The sequence below is a fragment of the Bos taurus genome, chromosome 10 (assembly GCF_002263795.3).
Source record: "Bos taurus isolate L1 Dominette 01449 registration number 42190680 breed Hereford chromosome 10, ARS-UCD2.0, whole genome shotgun sequence".
In the NCBI taxonomy this organism is placed as follows: domain Eukaryota; kingdom Metazoa; phylum Chordata; class Mammalia; order Artiodactyla; family Bovidae; genus Bos; species Bos taurus.
The window spans coordinates 43,110,970-43,128,685 of NC_037337.1; the positions used below are offsets into that span (position 1 = coordinate 43,110,970).

General features: G+C 35.4%; 1 protein-coding gene across 1 annotated transcript in view; it reads right to left on the bottom strand.

The window, feature by feature from the left end:
- The window catches only part of SOS2 (SOS Ras/Rho guanine nucleotide exchange factor 2), a 105,644-nt gene that overhangs the window by 58,367 nt on the left and 29,561 nt on the right, over nucleotides 1–17,716 (bottom strand). Inside the window, exons 4-6 of the mRNA XM_024997980.2 lie at nucleotides 16,849–17,013; nucleotides 6,034–6,237; nucleotides 2,161–2,304 (exon numbers count right to left, since the gene is read on the bottom strand). Of these exons, the coding sequence (XP_024853748.1) occupies nucleotides 2,161–2,304; nucleotides 6,034–6,237; nucleotides 16,849–17,013 (513 nt within the window). The remainder of the gene's footprint in view (nucleotides 1–2,160; nucleotides 2,305–6,033; nucleotides 6,238–16,848; nucleotides 17,014–17,716) is intronic.

Here is a 17,716-nt window from a genome sequence, read left to right on the forward strand (position 1 = left end):
CAAAGACTAACATACAGTAAAATAACAAAACAGAAACTGCCCATATTTTGTCCATGTTTATATTTTTTAAAATTCCTATTATTTTATAATAATCAATATCTGCAAAGTTTAGTTAGAACTAAGACTTATTTCATTTTCATATGTTAAAAATACAGTATGTTTTCCAGAAAATAACAAGTGCTGTCAAGGATGCAGAGACACTACAACCTTTGTCCACTGACACTTGGAATGCAAAATGGTATAGCCCCTGTGGATAAGTTTGACAATTCCTCAAAAAGCTAAACAAAGAACTATGATATGACCAGCAATTCTACTCCTAGGTATATACCCAAAAGAACCAAAAAAAAAAGTGACTCAGATACTCATATGCCAATGTTTTACTGTAGCATTATTCACAATAGCCAAAAAGTGGAAAAAGCGCAAGGGTCTATCAACAAATAAATGGATAAACAAAATGTGGTATATACACACAGGGGAACATTATTCAGTCATAGAGAAGGAATTCTGATAACATGCTATTACATGGATGAACCTTGAAAACATTATGCTAAGTGAAATATGCAAAGGAGAACATTGTAATAATTCTACCTTTATCAAATATCTAGAATCAGCAAGTTCATAAAGACAGAAATAGATTAAAGGTTACCAGCGTTTGTGTGGGAGAGAATAAGGATTATTACTTAATGAGTACAGAGTTTCTATTCAGGATGATTAAAAGGTTTCAGAAATGGATAGTTATAATGATAACATATTACTATGAGTTTCATTTATCCCTTAAATTGTACACTTAAAATTGCTAAAACGGCAAATTATGTTTTACCATAAAAATTAGAAAATACATTTTTGAATACAAGTTTTTGACTCATGATATCTTTAAGAGTACAAGCAACCAGATTATAAAGTAATATTCTAAGATATCACAATATTAAAAAAGCTTTCTAATAAGAGCAAGCCTAAGTATCTTGGTTAGGCATCAGTAACTGAGTATTTCTATACTAGCAGTTCCATTGTCTACACAATGGATGTAATAAAAGTGATGCATATTTTCACAAAAATTAAAGAGATTATAAAATTATGAAATTTACATGATAACTAAAGAAAGAACTTTTAACATCTGTTTTCCAAAAGAAATAAAACTAACCAATGAATATGAAAAGATGTTCAACATCATTAAAGAATAATGAAATACTGTTTTTCTCTCACTAGACTAGCAAAATTTAATGGGATAACAACCAGGTCTGAAAATATGGGGAAAAAAGAGGGCCTGCATATACTGGAACTTATCTGGAAGTAAATTTGGAAAAATGCTTCAAAGTTCTTAAAATGTACCATAATTCTACTTCTAGGACTGCATCTTAAAATAATTAATGGATTATAAAGGCATTATATAAATGTTTGTTATAGTGTTGTTTATAATAACAAAAAAGAACTAAGACAACCTACATGCTTAACAATAACAGATAATTTGAATAGTATCTCCACAGTACATGGTACTTTCAGATTTTAAAAGCTATAAAGTATATTTATTAACATGGAAAATGTTCCTGATGTTGAGTGAAAAAAAGCAGGTTGTAAAATAGTAAGATCCTATTTTTGTAACTACACATAGGTTTGTTTAAACATGTAGACAAATATTCACAAGGATAAATAAATCTTATAAAGACAATCTCTAGGTTTTGCAAAACAGTGATTTTTGTCTTATACTTACCTACATTTTTCTGAACATTTTTAAAATGAGTTATGTTAATTTTATAATCATTTGAAGTACAAAAATATGATTTTCACTTTGAGAAAAAATATATAAATTTCCTTTTTCATTTTTGGAAATTAAGACTAAAATCCACAAAAGTTAAACTTTTAGCTTGGTCAATAAAATTTCTATGGTCAATAAAAGCAATGATCAATAAAATTTCTTTTCTTTCCTCCTTAAGTGCACTTGCCATCAAAAAAAGAAAGGTCTTAAACATTACTAGTCTATCAGCTTTTGATATAAATATTAGCATAAATACACCATAAAATGCCACTATAAAGACGATGTAATTTTAGTTTGCTACTGGTTAAATCTTAAGCATTTTTTACAGCAGCCAGCAGTGTCTTCTAATTTTCACAAAGAAATACAGCACTTAGGACTTTAAAAGGAAAACAGTTTTGTAAATTTACCTCTGCCAGATCTTCAAAACAGCTGCCAGCTAAGGGATGAGGGCTACTTTCATCAGTCATTTCAACTGTGTCTTCAATTAAACCTAAAAGTTTCACAGTCAATTCATGTATATCTAAAATGTTACTGAAAATCTTTTCAATATCCTAAAAAAAAAAAAAAAAAAGGAAGGTTAAGACATGTCAGGTTGAAAATTTCATTAGAGAATTATTAAATATAAGTAATATAAGTGCTAAGGGTATATTTTCATCCAATCGCATACCAGTATATTTCAAGACATAAAATATATTCCGAATCATACCAAAGTCAATCATGAATAAGGAAGGGAAATGAATCTTTTGGATTAGATTTAGAATTATTGACCAAAACTGTATAGAATCTATATTTTCCAGTAAATGTGCTGTAAATCTCATATAGTGGATGATTCTAAGCAACTTTTTAAATGAAGAATTCGGGCATTCGAGTATTTTTAAATTGGGTAGGTGCTAAAAGTCTTGATCAAAGTCTCAGAGTTGGTTAATGACAAAAGCTGGGATCAAAATGAAGATCTGACTCCTAACTGAGACACAAAGTAGTTCCACAATATGTGACCTGTCTCTTAAATTTGAGGAGGAATTAAAGATTTCAGTCAAGCTCTTCAGAGTGAACTTTATCTGGGTTAAAACATGTTAAATACTCTGGAAACAAGAAGACCACGTGACTGATTATCCAGGTTATAGCCAACTAGTATTCATTCTGCATCTGGTAATGGAAACATGGATTAAGGAACCTAACAGACTTGAGTTTGGATCCTTGTCCCACTACTTGCTAGGTGAATGACTCTGGATTAGGACAATAATAACAGCTAACATTTCTTGGTCACTTACTATGTTCCAGGCACTATTATAAGTACCTGACATGTAAGTTCATAACAGATTAGCTACTATCATCATCTTCATTTTACGAATGAGAAAACAGAGGCACAGAGCAATTATGTAATTTGTCCAGGGTCACACAGCTGGTACGTTAAGACCTACCTCATAAGGTTTTTAAGAGAATGAAATGAGATGATTTCTACAAAATGCTCCTGGTATATATTAGGCCTTCCACAAATATGAGTTTTCTGAAGACATAGGGCTAGGGGTAAACCCCAAAGGAGTAAATTAAGATTAACAGTCATTAATTCTTTTATCAAATATTATTGAATTCTATGCTCTGATCTTAGATGGTCTTTATTTCAAAAGTTTACAGTCTCATCTATGTTGAAAAAATATAATATAGAGATAAAGGGATTCCCTCTTTCTCTTGACTCTTGAGTATTTAATGAAAATTTTCTGTCAAATCAGCACAAATTCAGTGAAAAAAGAACCATAAAAATTAATTCTTGAGGAATGAAAACTGATGGGATGAACAAAAGGTAAAGAGGATAATAGTTCCAGCAATTATTATTAGCTAACAGCATTTATTAAGTTTTTAATTCTTCATCCACTTTAGGTAAAACCCAATTGTGGTATAAAAGAATCAAGTTCAACCTCCGTAAGTAACTTATCATGTCATAACTATTTTGTGTCTATTTCCTCACCAGTAAAGTTGAGGTGATAATACCTGTCCTACCTATCTCAGAGAATTTTTAAGGGTCACACAAAATAGGACAGTACTTTGAAAAACATAAAAATGTTAACTACTTAAGGCAGTGTGTCCAGTAGAAATTATTATCAAATGTTAAACTAAACATGCATTTTTAAAAAAAAGGATAAAAGCCAATTAAAACATCTTACATTTTCATTAATAACCTCAGATACGCAGATGATACCACCCTAATGGCAGAAAGTGAAGAGGAACTAAGAGTCTCTTGATGAAGGTGAGAGAGGAGAGTGAAAAAGCTGGCTTAAAATTCAACATTCAAAAAATGAAGATCATAGCATTCAGTCCCATTACTTCATGACAAATAGATGGAGAAAAAATACAAACAGTGACAGACTATTTTCTAGGGCTCCAAAATCACTGTGGACAGTGACTCTAGCATGAAATTAAAAGACCTGCTCCTTGGCAAGAAAGTTATGACAAACCTAGACAGCATATTAAAAAGAAAAGACATCCCTTTGCCGACAAAGGTTCATATAATCAAAGCTCTGAATTTTCCAGTAGTCGTGTGCAGATGTGAGGGTTGGACCATAAAGAAGGCTGAGCACCAAAAAATTGATGGGTTTGAATTGTGGTGCTGGAGAAGACTCTTGAGAGTCCCTTGGACAGCAAGGAGGTTAAACCAGTCAATCCTAAAAGAAATCAACCCTGAATATTCATTGGAAGGACTGATGCTGAAGCTCCAATACTTTGGCCACCTGATGTAAAGAACCAACTCATGGGAAAAGATTCTGATGCTGGGAAAGATTGAGGGCAGGAGGAAAGGGGACGAGAGAGGATGAGAGGGTTGGATGGCATCACCAACTGGATGGACATGGGTTTGAACAAACTCGGGGAGATCATGAAGGACAGAGAAGCCTGGTGTGCTGCAGTCCATGGGGTTAAAAAGAATCGGACACAATTTAGGGACTGAACACATACACTTACACACACAATAGTTATTTGGGAGAGGAAGTCAGGAGGTAAGAGAAAAGCTAAGAATTTAAAGTGAAAGACACTCAGACATCCAAGGGAAAATAGATCATATAAGAAAGGAAGGAAAGAAAAAGAAATCTAAACAAACAAACACAGCATCTGTCTAGATAGATGCCTTAGAAAACTACACAGGTTAGAAAAACATGGACAAGACTCTCCTGGATCCCCATCATAATTCATCCCATTCCTACCCGGCAGAGTAGAACTCTGCTGCTCTGCCTTTGTTTATGAGACATTCTGCATAAACTTTTATTCTTAAAAAGTCTCACTATTAAAATTTTATACTACTCTAAAGTACTTACCAAAAGACAGGACAAAATGTACATCTTTCTTTTCTAGACCATACATTTCTTTCACCATCTTCAAATGAATAACTATAAATCTCAAATATTGCACAGTAGAAAGATTTTATTCCAGTGTAATTCCCCTAATTTTGTGTCTAATTTTCATTGCCACTGAACATATTAGTGTAACAACCCATGTACTAAAAAACCCACAACATGATTTTGTCACAGAAATCGGGGCAAAGCTCTGTAAGAAATCAATTGATTAAAGTTGATAACTTTCTTTCAAAAAAAAAAAAAAACTCCCACAATATCCCCAGTGTTCACAGCAGCATTATTTACAATTACCAATATATGGAAGAAACTTAAGTTGTCCCTCAACAGATGAATGGATAAAGAAGTGGTATATATACACAATGGAATACTATGCAGCCATAAAAAGATGAAATTTTGCCATTTGCAGCAACTTGGATGGACTTGGGAGGGCTACGTGAATTAAGTTAGACAGAGAAAGACAAGTACCAACTATATATGGGATCTAAAAAATACAATAAGCTAGTGACTATAACAAAAAACAAGCAGACTCACAGATATAGAGGACAAACTAGTGGTTACCATTGTAGGGGACAGAGGCAGTATAGGGGTGGGGAAGTGGTAGGTAAAAACTATCGAGTGTAAGATTGGCTACCAGGATGTATTGTACAACATGAGGAATATAGCCAATAACTTATACTAACGACAAATGGAGTATAAACTTTAAAACTTGTGAATCACTATGCTGTATACCTACAACTCATTCGGGAATGTGTATCAATTATATTTCAATAAAAAACTGAAACAATTTAAATAAAGCCAAACAATACCACAGTACTATATAAAACCATATTTTTATTTTACATACTCATTAAGTTTATAAAGTTACTACTTATGATTTTTAAGCTACTATCTGACATTTGGGGGCAGACAGACTTTCAAACCCAAAAAGGTACTTACAGAAGGTTTAAACAGCTTTCTGTCAGAAAGAAAAGCTTCTCGAAACACTTTTATGATCATATTTAGTTCCCGTAGATACTGTCTTTCTTCTGCAATTTCAGTTCTAACAAGGTCATAGTAGTTTAATTCGCCTGAAGAACTAGGTTCATCTTCACAAAGAGAAACCAAGCCTATGTCATCCTGATCAAACATGTCCATCAAAACCTAAGAAATATAAATCAGTAATGAATAAACTTATCTTACTTACTGTTACAGGACCATTTCAAAGTACTTGGAATTAAAATATTATTAAACAATGAGAGCTATGTGTATTATAGGCCAAATTTATAAAAGAAAACTAAAGAGAAATATGAAAAGCTAAAGTGAGATAATGTTCAAATAAAACTGGATATAGAAAAATAAATATTTATGAAAATAAATCTAATAGTGAAATACATATATACACATATTATGTACACAAATACATGTGTGTCTGTGTGTATATAAATATATATATACATACATGTAAACACAAAATTTACAATAGCAAAAAGAGTACACATTTGGAGAACAAATCTGTACAATTGTTCTGAACAAATCAGAACAATCTGAGCCAAAAATCACAGTTCTATCATTTACCTGTGATTATAGACAATATAATATTTTCGAGTATTCCTTCGAAAGTCAGATCCCTTACATGTATGTAATTGATGAAAGAATTCAATGAGGTAAAGGACATAAAATGCATACTATTATGACTAGCAAATAATAGGCATTAAAAATAGTAGTTCTTTATCCTACTGTAAGAATGCTTAGGTGCACTTAAGTGGAGTTTAAAGGAGAAAAATGAAACAAGACACAAAATATAGAAATAGCATGATGCTTTTCTGATGCATATTTACTACATTAACAACTGCTATAGAAAGTTCTTTGTTAAAATCAAGCATCCCACAGATGCTTAAATTGCTATAGTGACAATTTCCCCTTTCAGGAAAGAATAAAGATTGGTACTATGGACTTGAGTCAACCAACACTCAGTAGCTGGATGTATATTAAAGTCAACAGGAAAAAGGTGACCATACTTTTTAGAATTAAAAACATTGATAGTTTAAAAATAAAAGAAAAATTGGACCTACTTAATTATATATGCATGACTAACTGAAAACTACTTTCCTAGAATTTAAGAGAGAGAAAAAAAAGCACATTTCCAAAAAGGAAGCTCCAAAAGTAAAACAATTAAGAGAATGAGCAAATTCTGACAATATGAGATATTCATTCATTCTCAAAAATATCTACTGATCACCAGAAATTGTGCCAGATGTTGGTAAGATATAGCAGTAAGCAAAATAAACATGAATTCTGCTTTCCTGATCTTTTAAATCTAACTCAAAAATATTTCTTAAAGCTGGTCAGTTCTCTCCATTACCCTCCAAGCTTCAAATTAGACTATTAAAGAGCCATATCACCTCTTAGAAGGTCTTGCAATATGACCTCCTTGCCACAGGTTTCTTCCCAACCCCAGTTCCAAAATTATGTTCCTAAAACCAAATTGTGTCACATCCTACATATACATGATACTGGATTTCATTGCTTTCAGTATACAATTCTAATTTCATGAAGATAAAGCCACTTACAATTTAACCCCAGCCTACCTCCCCAGCCTCATCTTCTGTGATACTCTAAAATCCCTCTTCTCTTCATTGCCCTCTCCATGCAACTCGCCCTCCTGCAACTGAACATCATCGCCTCCCATTCTCAGCCACTTAAGACCTTTGAAGAAACCACTGGGCTGCACAGGGAATTAGCTAATGATTTTAGGCAGACACACAAAAGAATGGAAAGTATGACACAGAACTGTCTTCTCTTCCCCCACTAGAGATATTTTTAAAGTAGTCTGTACTTTGTATCTCTAATTTCTTAGTTCTCAAGCTCACCACTCTACTGAAACTCACTAATAATGTCTGAATATCTTTTTGTTTTCTCTAGTTATTAACACAGATAACCAGAACCTCTTAAAACTTTCTCTTCCCTTGGCTTCTCATACACCATTCTGTCAGTGAGGCCTCCTTCTCTACTGCTTACCTTCCCTGCCACCCACTGAAGGGTCCCATTTTTGGAACTGTTTTGGCCACACGACACCCAAAATCCTGAATGTAAATGCTACAGGAGTCAGGCAGATGACACATCATATTAATACAGAAGAGGTGACAGGCAGTGTGGCAAACTAGAAAGTGCATGGACCTAAACAGGAAAGTGTGCTCAATGGTAGCTGTTTTATCAGGCATTTTGATTTTCTTTTTCAAGAGTCTGAAATCTAGATTTTATGTAGAATTTTCATTATTTTTAAATATAAACAGATTGCAAATAATTCAAAATTTTAAAAAATAAACCTGGAGCCCCTATTCACTAGGTGGAAAACCCCTATTCAATAACAGGCCATCAGTCTGAAACATGTACTATATTTTCTTCTGAATGAGCTCACCTTCTTAGATGATTATCAATCACTAGATAACGACTCCCTAAATATTTATGTCAGAATCTCTCTGGAATCTAGACAAGTGCTATGAAAGGCTGGCTAGGTATCTCTCTGTCTGACAAACCCATACATGTACACTCCACTTGAGAATCACTAATCAAGCATCATCTACTTCATAGCTAGAAAACTTGTCCTTACCCTAGACTTAACACTTCTCAACTTTCACACCAAATCAGTCCCCAAATCCTTTTAACTCCAATTACAAACAGCTCTTAAAACTGGTCAGGTCCTTCTATTCTCCTGTCCTTCACCTTCTCTTACTTCTCTTTCCTTCCAACTCTCACATTTATTCACCTGATAAATCCTTAGTAATTTTCATCACTTAGCTCAAATAAAATTGTCTTTGTACAGCTTTTCCCAACTCTTCCTGAACTCCTCCATTAAAATCTTTCCCTGGCTTCAGTCCTCCATAAGCATCCCCTCTCTTTTCTATATAAGCACCTAACTTATACTGACATATCTACAGATAAGAGCTGTAATTTCATCTTAAAATCCACAGCATTTGATGCACAGTAAATGCACAAAAGATACCTGCTTGAAGAGCATACATATATTGTATGTTTGCAAATTAAGAAGCACAGGCTGGAATCAAGATTGCCAGGAGAAATATCAGTAACCTCTGATATGCAGATGACACCACCCTTATGGCAGAAAGTGAAGAGGAACTAAAAAGCCTCTTGATGAAAGTCAAAGAGGAGAGTGAAAAAGCTGGCTTAAAGCTCAACATTCAGAAAACGAGGATCATGGCATCTGGTCCCATCGCTTCATGGGAAATTGATGGGGAAACAGTGGAAAGAGTGTCAGACTTTATTTTGGGGGGCTCCAAAATCACTGCAGATCGTGATTGCAGCCACGAAATAAAAAGACATTTACTCCTTGGAAGGAAAGTTATGACCAACCTAGAGAGCATATTCAAAAGCAGAGATTTTAGTTTGCCAACAAAGGTCCGTCTAGTCAAGGCTATGGTTTTTCCTGTGGTCATGTATGGATGTGAGAGTTGGACTGTGAAGAAAGCTGAGCGTCAAAGAATTGATGCTTTTCAACTGTGGTGTTGGAGAAGACTCTTGAGAGTCCCTTGGACTGCAAGGAGATCCAACCAGTCCATCCTAAAGGAGATCAGTCCTGGGTGTTCATTGGAAGGACTGATGCTGAAGCTGAAACTCCAATACTTTGTGAGTTGGAGCTGAAACTCCAATACTTTCCACCTCATGAAAAGAGATGACTCATTGGAAAAGACCCTGATGCTGGGAGGGATTGGGGACAGGAGGAGAAGGGGACGACAGAGGATGAGATGGCTGGATGGCATCACTGACACGATGGATGTGAGTTTGAGTAAACTCTGGAAGTTGGAGATAGAGAGGGAGGCCTGGCGTGCTGCGATTCATGGGGTCGCAAAGAGTCGGACACGACTAAGCGACTGAACTGAACTGAAATTGCTAAGACTTGTAATGACTTGCAATAGCCTTCCCAGGTGGCTCAGGAGTGAAGAATCCACCTGCTAATGGAGGAACCACATTGGAGACAGGGGTTTGATCCTTGGATAGGGAAGATATCTTGGGGGAGGAAATGGCAACCCACTCCAGTATTCCTGCTGGGATAATCCCATGGACAGAGGAGCCTGGTGGGCTATAGTCCATGGGACTGTAAAGAGTCAGACACAATTGAGTGACTGAGCAGACACAAGACTTGTAATGAATGGCTAAAGACTGAGTTAAGGATCAGAATAAATGTTAGGACAATAAAAGCAGTTCTTGGTCATGTTCACAAGAATAGTAAAGGAGAATCAGTTCTTGAAACAGAATAATATTACAACAAAAGAAAAAATACAGAAGAACTCAACTCCTATGACATCTGGGTCCACAGAAATAATCTTCAGAACAGCTCTGTGCTCTTACTCTCTCTTGCCTTGAATCAGTTCAGTTCAGTTGCTCAGTCGTGTCCGACTCTTTGTGACCCCATGAATCACAGCACGTCAGGCCTCCCTGTCCATCACCAACTCCCGGAGTTCACTCAAACCCGTGTCCAACGAGTCAGTGATGGCATTCAGTCATCTCATCCTCTGTCGTCCCCTTCTCCTCCTGCCCCCAATCCCTCCCAGCATCAGGGTCTTTTCCAATGAGTCAACTCTTCACATGAGGTGGCCAAAGTATTGGAGTTTCAGCTTCAGCATCAGTCCTTCCAATGAACACCCAGGACTGATCTCCTTTAGGATGGACTGGTTGGATCTCCTTGCAGTCTAAGGGACTCTCAAGAGTCTTCCCCAACACCACAGTTGAAAAGCATCAATTCTTTGACACTCAGCTTTCTTCACAGTCCAACTCTCACATCCATACATGACCACAGGAAAAACCATAGCCTTGACTAGACGGACCTTTGTTGGCAAACTAAAATCTCTGCTTTTGAATATGCTCTCTAGGTTGGTCATAACTTTCCTTCCAAGGAGTAAATGTCTTTTTATTTCGTGGCTGCAATCACGATCTGCAGTGATTTTGGAGCCCCCCAAAATAAAGTCTGACACTCTTTCCACTGTTTCCCCATCAATTTCCCATGAAGCGATGGGACCAGATGCCATGATCCTCGTTTTCTGAATGTTGAGCTTTAAGCCAGCTTTTTCACTCTCCTCTTTGACTTTCATCAAGAGGCTTTTTAGTTCCTCTTCACTTTCTGCCATAAGGGTGGTGTCATCTGCATATCAGAGGTTACTGATATTTCTCCTGGCAATCTTGATTCCAGCTCGTGCTTCTTCCAGCCCAGGGTTTCTCATGATGTACTCTGCATATAAGTTAAATAAGCAGGGTGACAATATACAGCCTTGATGTACTCCTTTTCTTTTTGGAACCAGTCTGTTGCTTCCTGACCTGCATATAGGTTTCTCAAGAGGCAGGTCAGGTGGTCTGGTATTCTCATCTCTTTCAGAATTTTCCACAGTTTATTGTGATTCACACAGTCAAAGGCTTTGCCTTGCTTAAACATCAAATTTCCTCTTAAGCATATATTTTCTATTTTTCCAATCTGAATATTATTTTCCTTAATAGTGAAAATATATGAAGGGTTGAGCTTTAAAATTCCTTCCTATGATCATATACCTATTCTCAGGAATCTCTGATGGGCCAGAATACATCATATAGTCAAATGCTGCTTTTTTTAAGTGCAGAAAAAAACTTGATTCTCAAGTTCTCTGTCAAATTATATGACCTTGTCTGGGAAAATTAGAGACCTCTAGAAAGCACTTTGAACAGTTTATTAAACAGATGGCTTATAAGTTCCTGAAACAGTGCTCACAGGAAATCAGTTTAGATTTACTAAGATCACACCATATCACACTAGTCTCATTACTCCATTCACATGACTAGTCCCACAAATAAAGTCATTTGGATCTTTGCTATACATATGACAGTCTCTTGTGACAAATTTGGAATCACAGGAGGAAAGGATGGGCAAACTAGCCCACAGTCCACAATGAGCCTACTGCCTTTTGTATAAATAAAGTTTTACTAGAGCACAGCCTAAACTCATTGTTTTACGGCTGCTTTCTTGCCACAAAAGCAAAGCTGAGTGGTTCCAAGAAAGGCAAATATATATATATATATATAGCCCACAAAACCTAAAATATTCATCCATCTATCTGGTCCTTTACAGATAAAGCCTGCTGATACCCGAATTAGACAAAGAGGTGAAATGGCAGCTAACTAAAAGCCCGTAGTGAAAAAAAGTGGTAATTTATTAATCTAGAAGGATGCCTCTAATAACATTATATGAGGAATATCACCTATTATACTTTTTATAATATTTTTAATAAATAATTCAAACTGAAACAAACTAAGTTTCTTAGACTGGCATATATTATAAAAAGCTAGTAGGATATCTACAATGATGAATAACAAAATCAGATTTTTATAATATCTTGATATGCTGGACATAGTCTCAATAACAGTATTAAGTTTTAGAGAGATAAATTTGAATTCAAACTTGGATAAAAAAAATATACCAACAGCACACATTGTAAGAAATCAAAGATATAACATACTAGTACCTCACGTGAAAAGTCCTAGGGAGTTGAGATATATAACATACTAGCATCTCCTGTGAAAAAGTTGGAACATCTGTAAACTCATTAAGTAAACAGAACAACATGTGTGCTCCAAAAAGTTAACAGTAAAATAATAAAAGAACATCATATCGAATAAAGGAAGTAGGCATTTCATTGCACTTTGTGTGGTCAGAACAAATCTAGTCTGTTGTCTTTATTTTTGAAATCACAGTCTAAGAGCAATTCAAAGAAAATCTGAAAATCATGTCAAAAAGATTGGTTTGCAAAGTCTCAAAAGGTGAAAATTTAGTACATGGAAAAATGCTTTAATAACAGAATGACTTATTCTGAAAAACAGTTTCATCGAATTAGGGAATCAAAGTTAATAGGAAAGTCAGATGAAAACTGACTTTTTATATATAGGATGAGTAAATAATAAGGTCCTACTGCATAGTAGAAACTATATATCTAAGAAACTATATTTAATATCCTATGATAAACTGTAATAGAAAGGAGTATGAAAAAAAGTATATATATATATATATATATATATATAAAACTAAGTCACTTTGCTGCACAATAGAAATTAAACACAACATTGTAAATCAATTATATTTCAGTAAAAAAATTTTTAATGCATGCCATACTTGATATTTATAGCTCTACTACAGGTTTGTACCCTAAAAATGCACTGAATTTTAATAAATTCTCTTTTGGATAATTCCATCCAAAAAATTTTTTACAAAGCATGATGTGTTTAAAATTGTACATATTGAATTATCAAGTATATTCTTGCTAATAAAAAACAGCTAGTCTGGAAAAAAGTTAATAGGAAAGTTAATTTTAACTCTCTATGAGGAAGACATTTCACCTAACTAGAATTCTATAAAAATGAATAGACAGTTTTATGAGCAATAAGCTCCCCAGTGCTCAAACAGACGCTATGTGACTACCACCTGTCAGTTTGCATATAGATCTGGTCTCTTGTAATTCTGAGACTGTGTATTTGTCTAAGAATTTAACTACTTTTGCTTTTTAAAAGAGTCAGAGAAAAGTTAACTGACTCAGATATAGAATAAAGTCTCCCCTTCCCACAGTCTCTCAATAATCCCACGCAAAGCCACTATTCAGGGCAGGGAGAGTGGAGGAATGGGGCAAATAAAGGAGGAATCCCTGCATGAGGGTGTGGGGAAAAGCTGCAGCGCCCCATCTCAGTGTGCTAGTTCCTGAGAGGAGTAGGGAGGGTGTTTACAGGAGTGTAGGGTTGGGGCACAAGATGTTAGCGATCAATCAGAGTATAGAGACTATCCACAGAATAGCGCAGCTTGATGCAGGGTGCTGGAGCCCTAGTGGGTAAGGAGGGTATTTGCACGGGAAGCTGGTCCAGCAGCAGTGGACCAAGATGGGACTGTCAGAATCTGAGGAGGGTTAGGACAAAGTATACAAAGAAGGAGAAGGGTTTCTATGCCAAAATAGGGTGTCTACACCAGAGTGGGGAGATAGGCCTGCTGGGAGACTGGTCACATACAGAAGTGTTGATCAAACAAATAAATATATTAAGAAAAACAGGAGCCAAGTTTCTATCAGATAACAGAATTACAAATGTAAAAATGGGGAGGCGAAAATGAAGTCTGTGGTAATGAACCTGGATTGAAGAGAACTCATCTAAAGATACATAAGATATAAATACAGATGTATATGTATGTGTTATTATTGTTGTCTCAGTCACTAAGTTTTGTCTGACACTTTTGTGACCCCATGGACTGTAGTCTGCCAGGCTCCTCTGTCCACGGGATTTCTCAGGCAAGAATACTGGAGTGGGTTGCCATTTCCTTCTCCACGGGATCTACCCAGCCCAGGGATTAAACCCACATCTCCTGCTTTGGCAGGCAGATTCTTTACCACTGAGCCACCAGGGAAGCCCATGTATGTATGTATACAAACACACACACACACATATTCCCTAATTTTGACCTTAGAGAGATCGGAGGAGTAACACTCCAGTATCAATGAGCTCATCGAGCACCAAGATCATGGTTTCTAAATACCATTCTCCACTAAAAGGAACCAGGGATTTTTAGAAAACAACTAATTCCAGGCTTGAGTAACCAGGTAAAGAACAAGTTGAACCTGGAGCATCTTATGTCAAAAGAGAGACAGGGACAGAGAAGCAAACTGAAGGGGCTCCCACTGGTCAACTTGAGACAATCTGAATATCAAAATAACTAATAAAGTAACAAGTTATGTTTCACTTAATAAAATAAGAATCAATGAGTCCATATTAAAATAAATTGTAGCTCAGTTGGTAAAGATTCTGCCTGCAATGCAGGAGACCTGGGTTCAATCCCTGGTTCGGGAAGATCCTCTGGAAAAGGAAATGGCAACCCACTCCAGTATTCTTGTCTGGAGAATCCCATGGACAGAGGAGCTCGGGAGGCTACAGTCCATTGGGTAGCAAGAGTTGGACACGACTTAGCGACTAAACCACCACAAAGTGTGATGAGGATCAAGATATTTACATAGCCTTAAGATACTCCACAAAATATTCATTAATTACCAAAGGGTAAGGAGTCCTTTAAAGTAGAGAAATCTAGGAGACAAACCCTTAATCAAGGGATTGAAGTGACCATCACCAAAAATGGGACACATCAAAACTGCTGTCGTGTGACAAAGTACAATGAGAAGAATTTCTATGGCATTTCTGCCACAGCTCCATACATAACCTGAAACTTATCAAGAGAAAATGTCAGAAAAAACTGAAGAGCATTTTAAACATTAATAAGCATGTCAAGGTCATAAAATGTCAAGGTCATAAAAGTTAAAGGAAGAATGAACTGTTCCAGAGTGAACAAGGAGAAGAAAAAGATACATGACAACTAAACACAGCACATGATTCTGAACAGGATCATTCTGCTTAAAAGACGTCACTGGGACAACTGGCAAAACCTGAACAGGGTCTGAGGATTACATAATATAGTGTATCAGCATTCATTTCCTGGATTTTGACTGTCACAGTGTGATTATACAGGAAAATGTTTTTCTTCATATGATACACTAAACTATGTCAATAACCTACTCTCAAGTGGTTTAGAGTACAAGGGGGTATCTTTTTTTGTACATGCGACTTTTCTAAAAGTGAGCTAGAAACTAAGTTAAAAAAAACATATAATCATTGTTTTTCATTTTTTGAGAAGTCAAACAGAAATGACAAGGAATTTCTACGATAAAATTTAAGTGAAAAATCATTTTTGAGACTATGGCGTAGTACAATGGCTCTCAATTGTTAACCGTACATCAGAATCACTTGTGAGCCTAAAGGCCAACCCCAGGCCAAGTAAATAAGACCCTCTAGAGGCAAGATGCAGACGTCAGTATTCTTTTAAATACTGGTAATAAATAATAAATACTGGTAACTCTGATGTGCAAGGTGAAGAACCAGGGGCCTAGGCCAGGCCCTGGGGTAACTCACACCTAGAGGTCTAGCTTAGGCACCTTCTCTATGAAGTGCTTCTGGTCTCCCCTATCCAGAGTTAATCACTTTCTTCACTGCACCTTTGATTCATTTGTATAATAATAGTTTTAATTATCTTGTACTGCAATTATTTGTTTATAATACATTTATTACCCACTAAAATAAATTCCTTCTAACATAGGGACTGCTGATATGCTCAGTGTTGTACATTGCTCAGGGCAGTATCTGACACATAACAAGCATTCAGAAATGTTGATTTCAAAAGAAAAAAAAAAGGAGGAAAGTAGAAAGGGAAGAAAAGGAGGAGAGAGGAAAATAAAAGACTCAATTTCTTTCCTCAGTAGCTTACAGACAGGAAGAATGAAGTAACAAAAAAAACGATCCGAAGAAAGTAACTCTGGCATTGTAAAATCTTCTCTTTCCTTATGCCCCACTGAATTATGCTGCAAAATCTAAGTATGTTTTTCAAAATTACTTCTTAAAAGTATCTGAATATTCTGGATTTATTATCTTTCTAAAAATACAAAAAAACTACTTTTTTAAAACTTGTTTGAGGTTTTGGATGTTTTTTCTCTGCATGTAAAGAAGTTTTGATGGAAAAAAAGAGATTCTCATCCCACCACATGCTGAAAAATCTGAAAATATCATTGTTATTAGTCTATAAGGCCACCATTTTTCTGTCTTGCAACACTAGGAATTATAAAAATCACTAATATAACCATGTATTAAAAAACAGAGATAGAAGTGACATAATCACTAGCATTCTAGCTAAATTTAAAAATACTTTTTAACACTTACCTTATCTGCACACATTGACACTTTAATGTCTTGTTGAGATATTTCATAATGTCGGATATTAAAAACATAATTACCAGCCAATTTCAAAATATCAGCTGAGATATACTCCAGCACAGCCACAATATACAGGGATACATGGTAGTCCACTTTGTACCCTAAAACTTCCTGTGGAAAAAATAAACAATTTAATTCCCAAAAATGGCAGCACTGTCAAGTAGCAGGTAAAACGCACTTAAAATTTTTATTTAACATTCTTGCTTATAAACAACTTTCCAGAAACCAAATGTCTAAACTCAAAGGTACCACAGGATGTAAAATGAGCTGTTGGCTCAGTATCGGGGTTTTGGTTTTTATTTTTTAAATCTAACAAATCTGTCTTTAGTATCAAACAAGAAGCGATAGTTGATTCTAAGACAGAAATCTTAGACTGGACTTCACTGAAAACCTCTTGCTATATTATCCAAAACCCATCTGACAAATATTTGCATTTTTTAATTAATATTCCCAAATTACAACGGTTTCTACTGAGGGGATGACATATATGTGGGGGGTTCTAAAACTGCTACCAAGGGATATTCAAATCCAGGTACACCAGCTACTCTGTACAGACTAAATAATATATCCTACCCAACACCCAACTTTACCAATGTATATAAAAATATCTATAACAAATACAAATGAATTTAAAAACAGTTCTGAACTCACAGTAGCTTTTGCATTATACACAACAAAAAGCTAAAAGTTAATCAGCGTAGCAGTCATCAGAAGATGCCAAAAAGATGCATTATTTCTTATCATTAACTTTTAATACTATTTGAAAAGCAACTGATTTTATCAGAGTATATTTCTTTTTGCTTTTTGCATATAT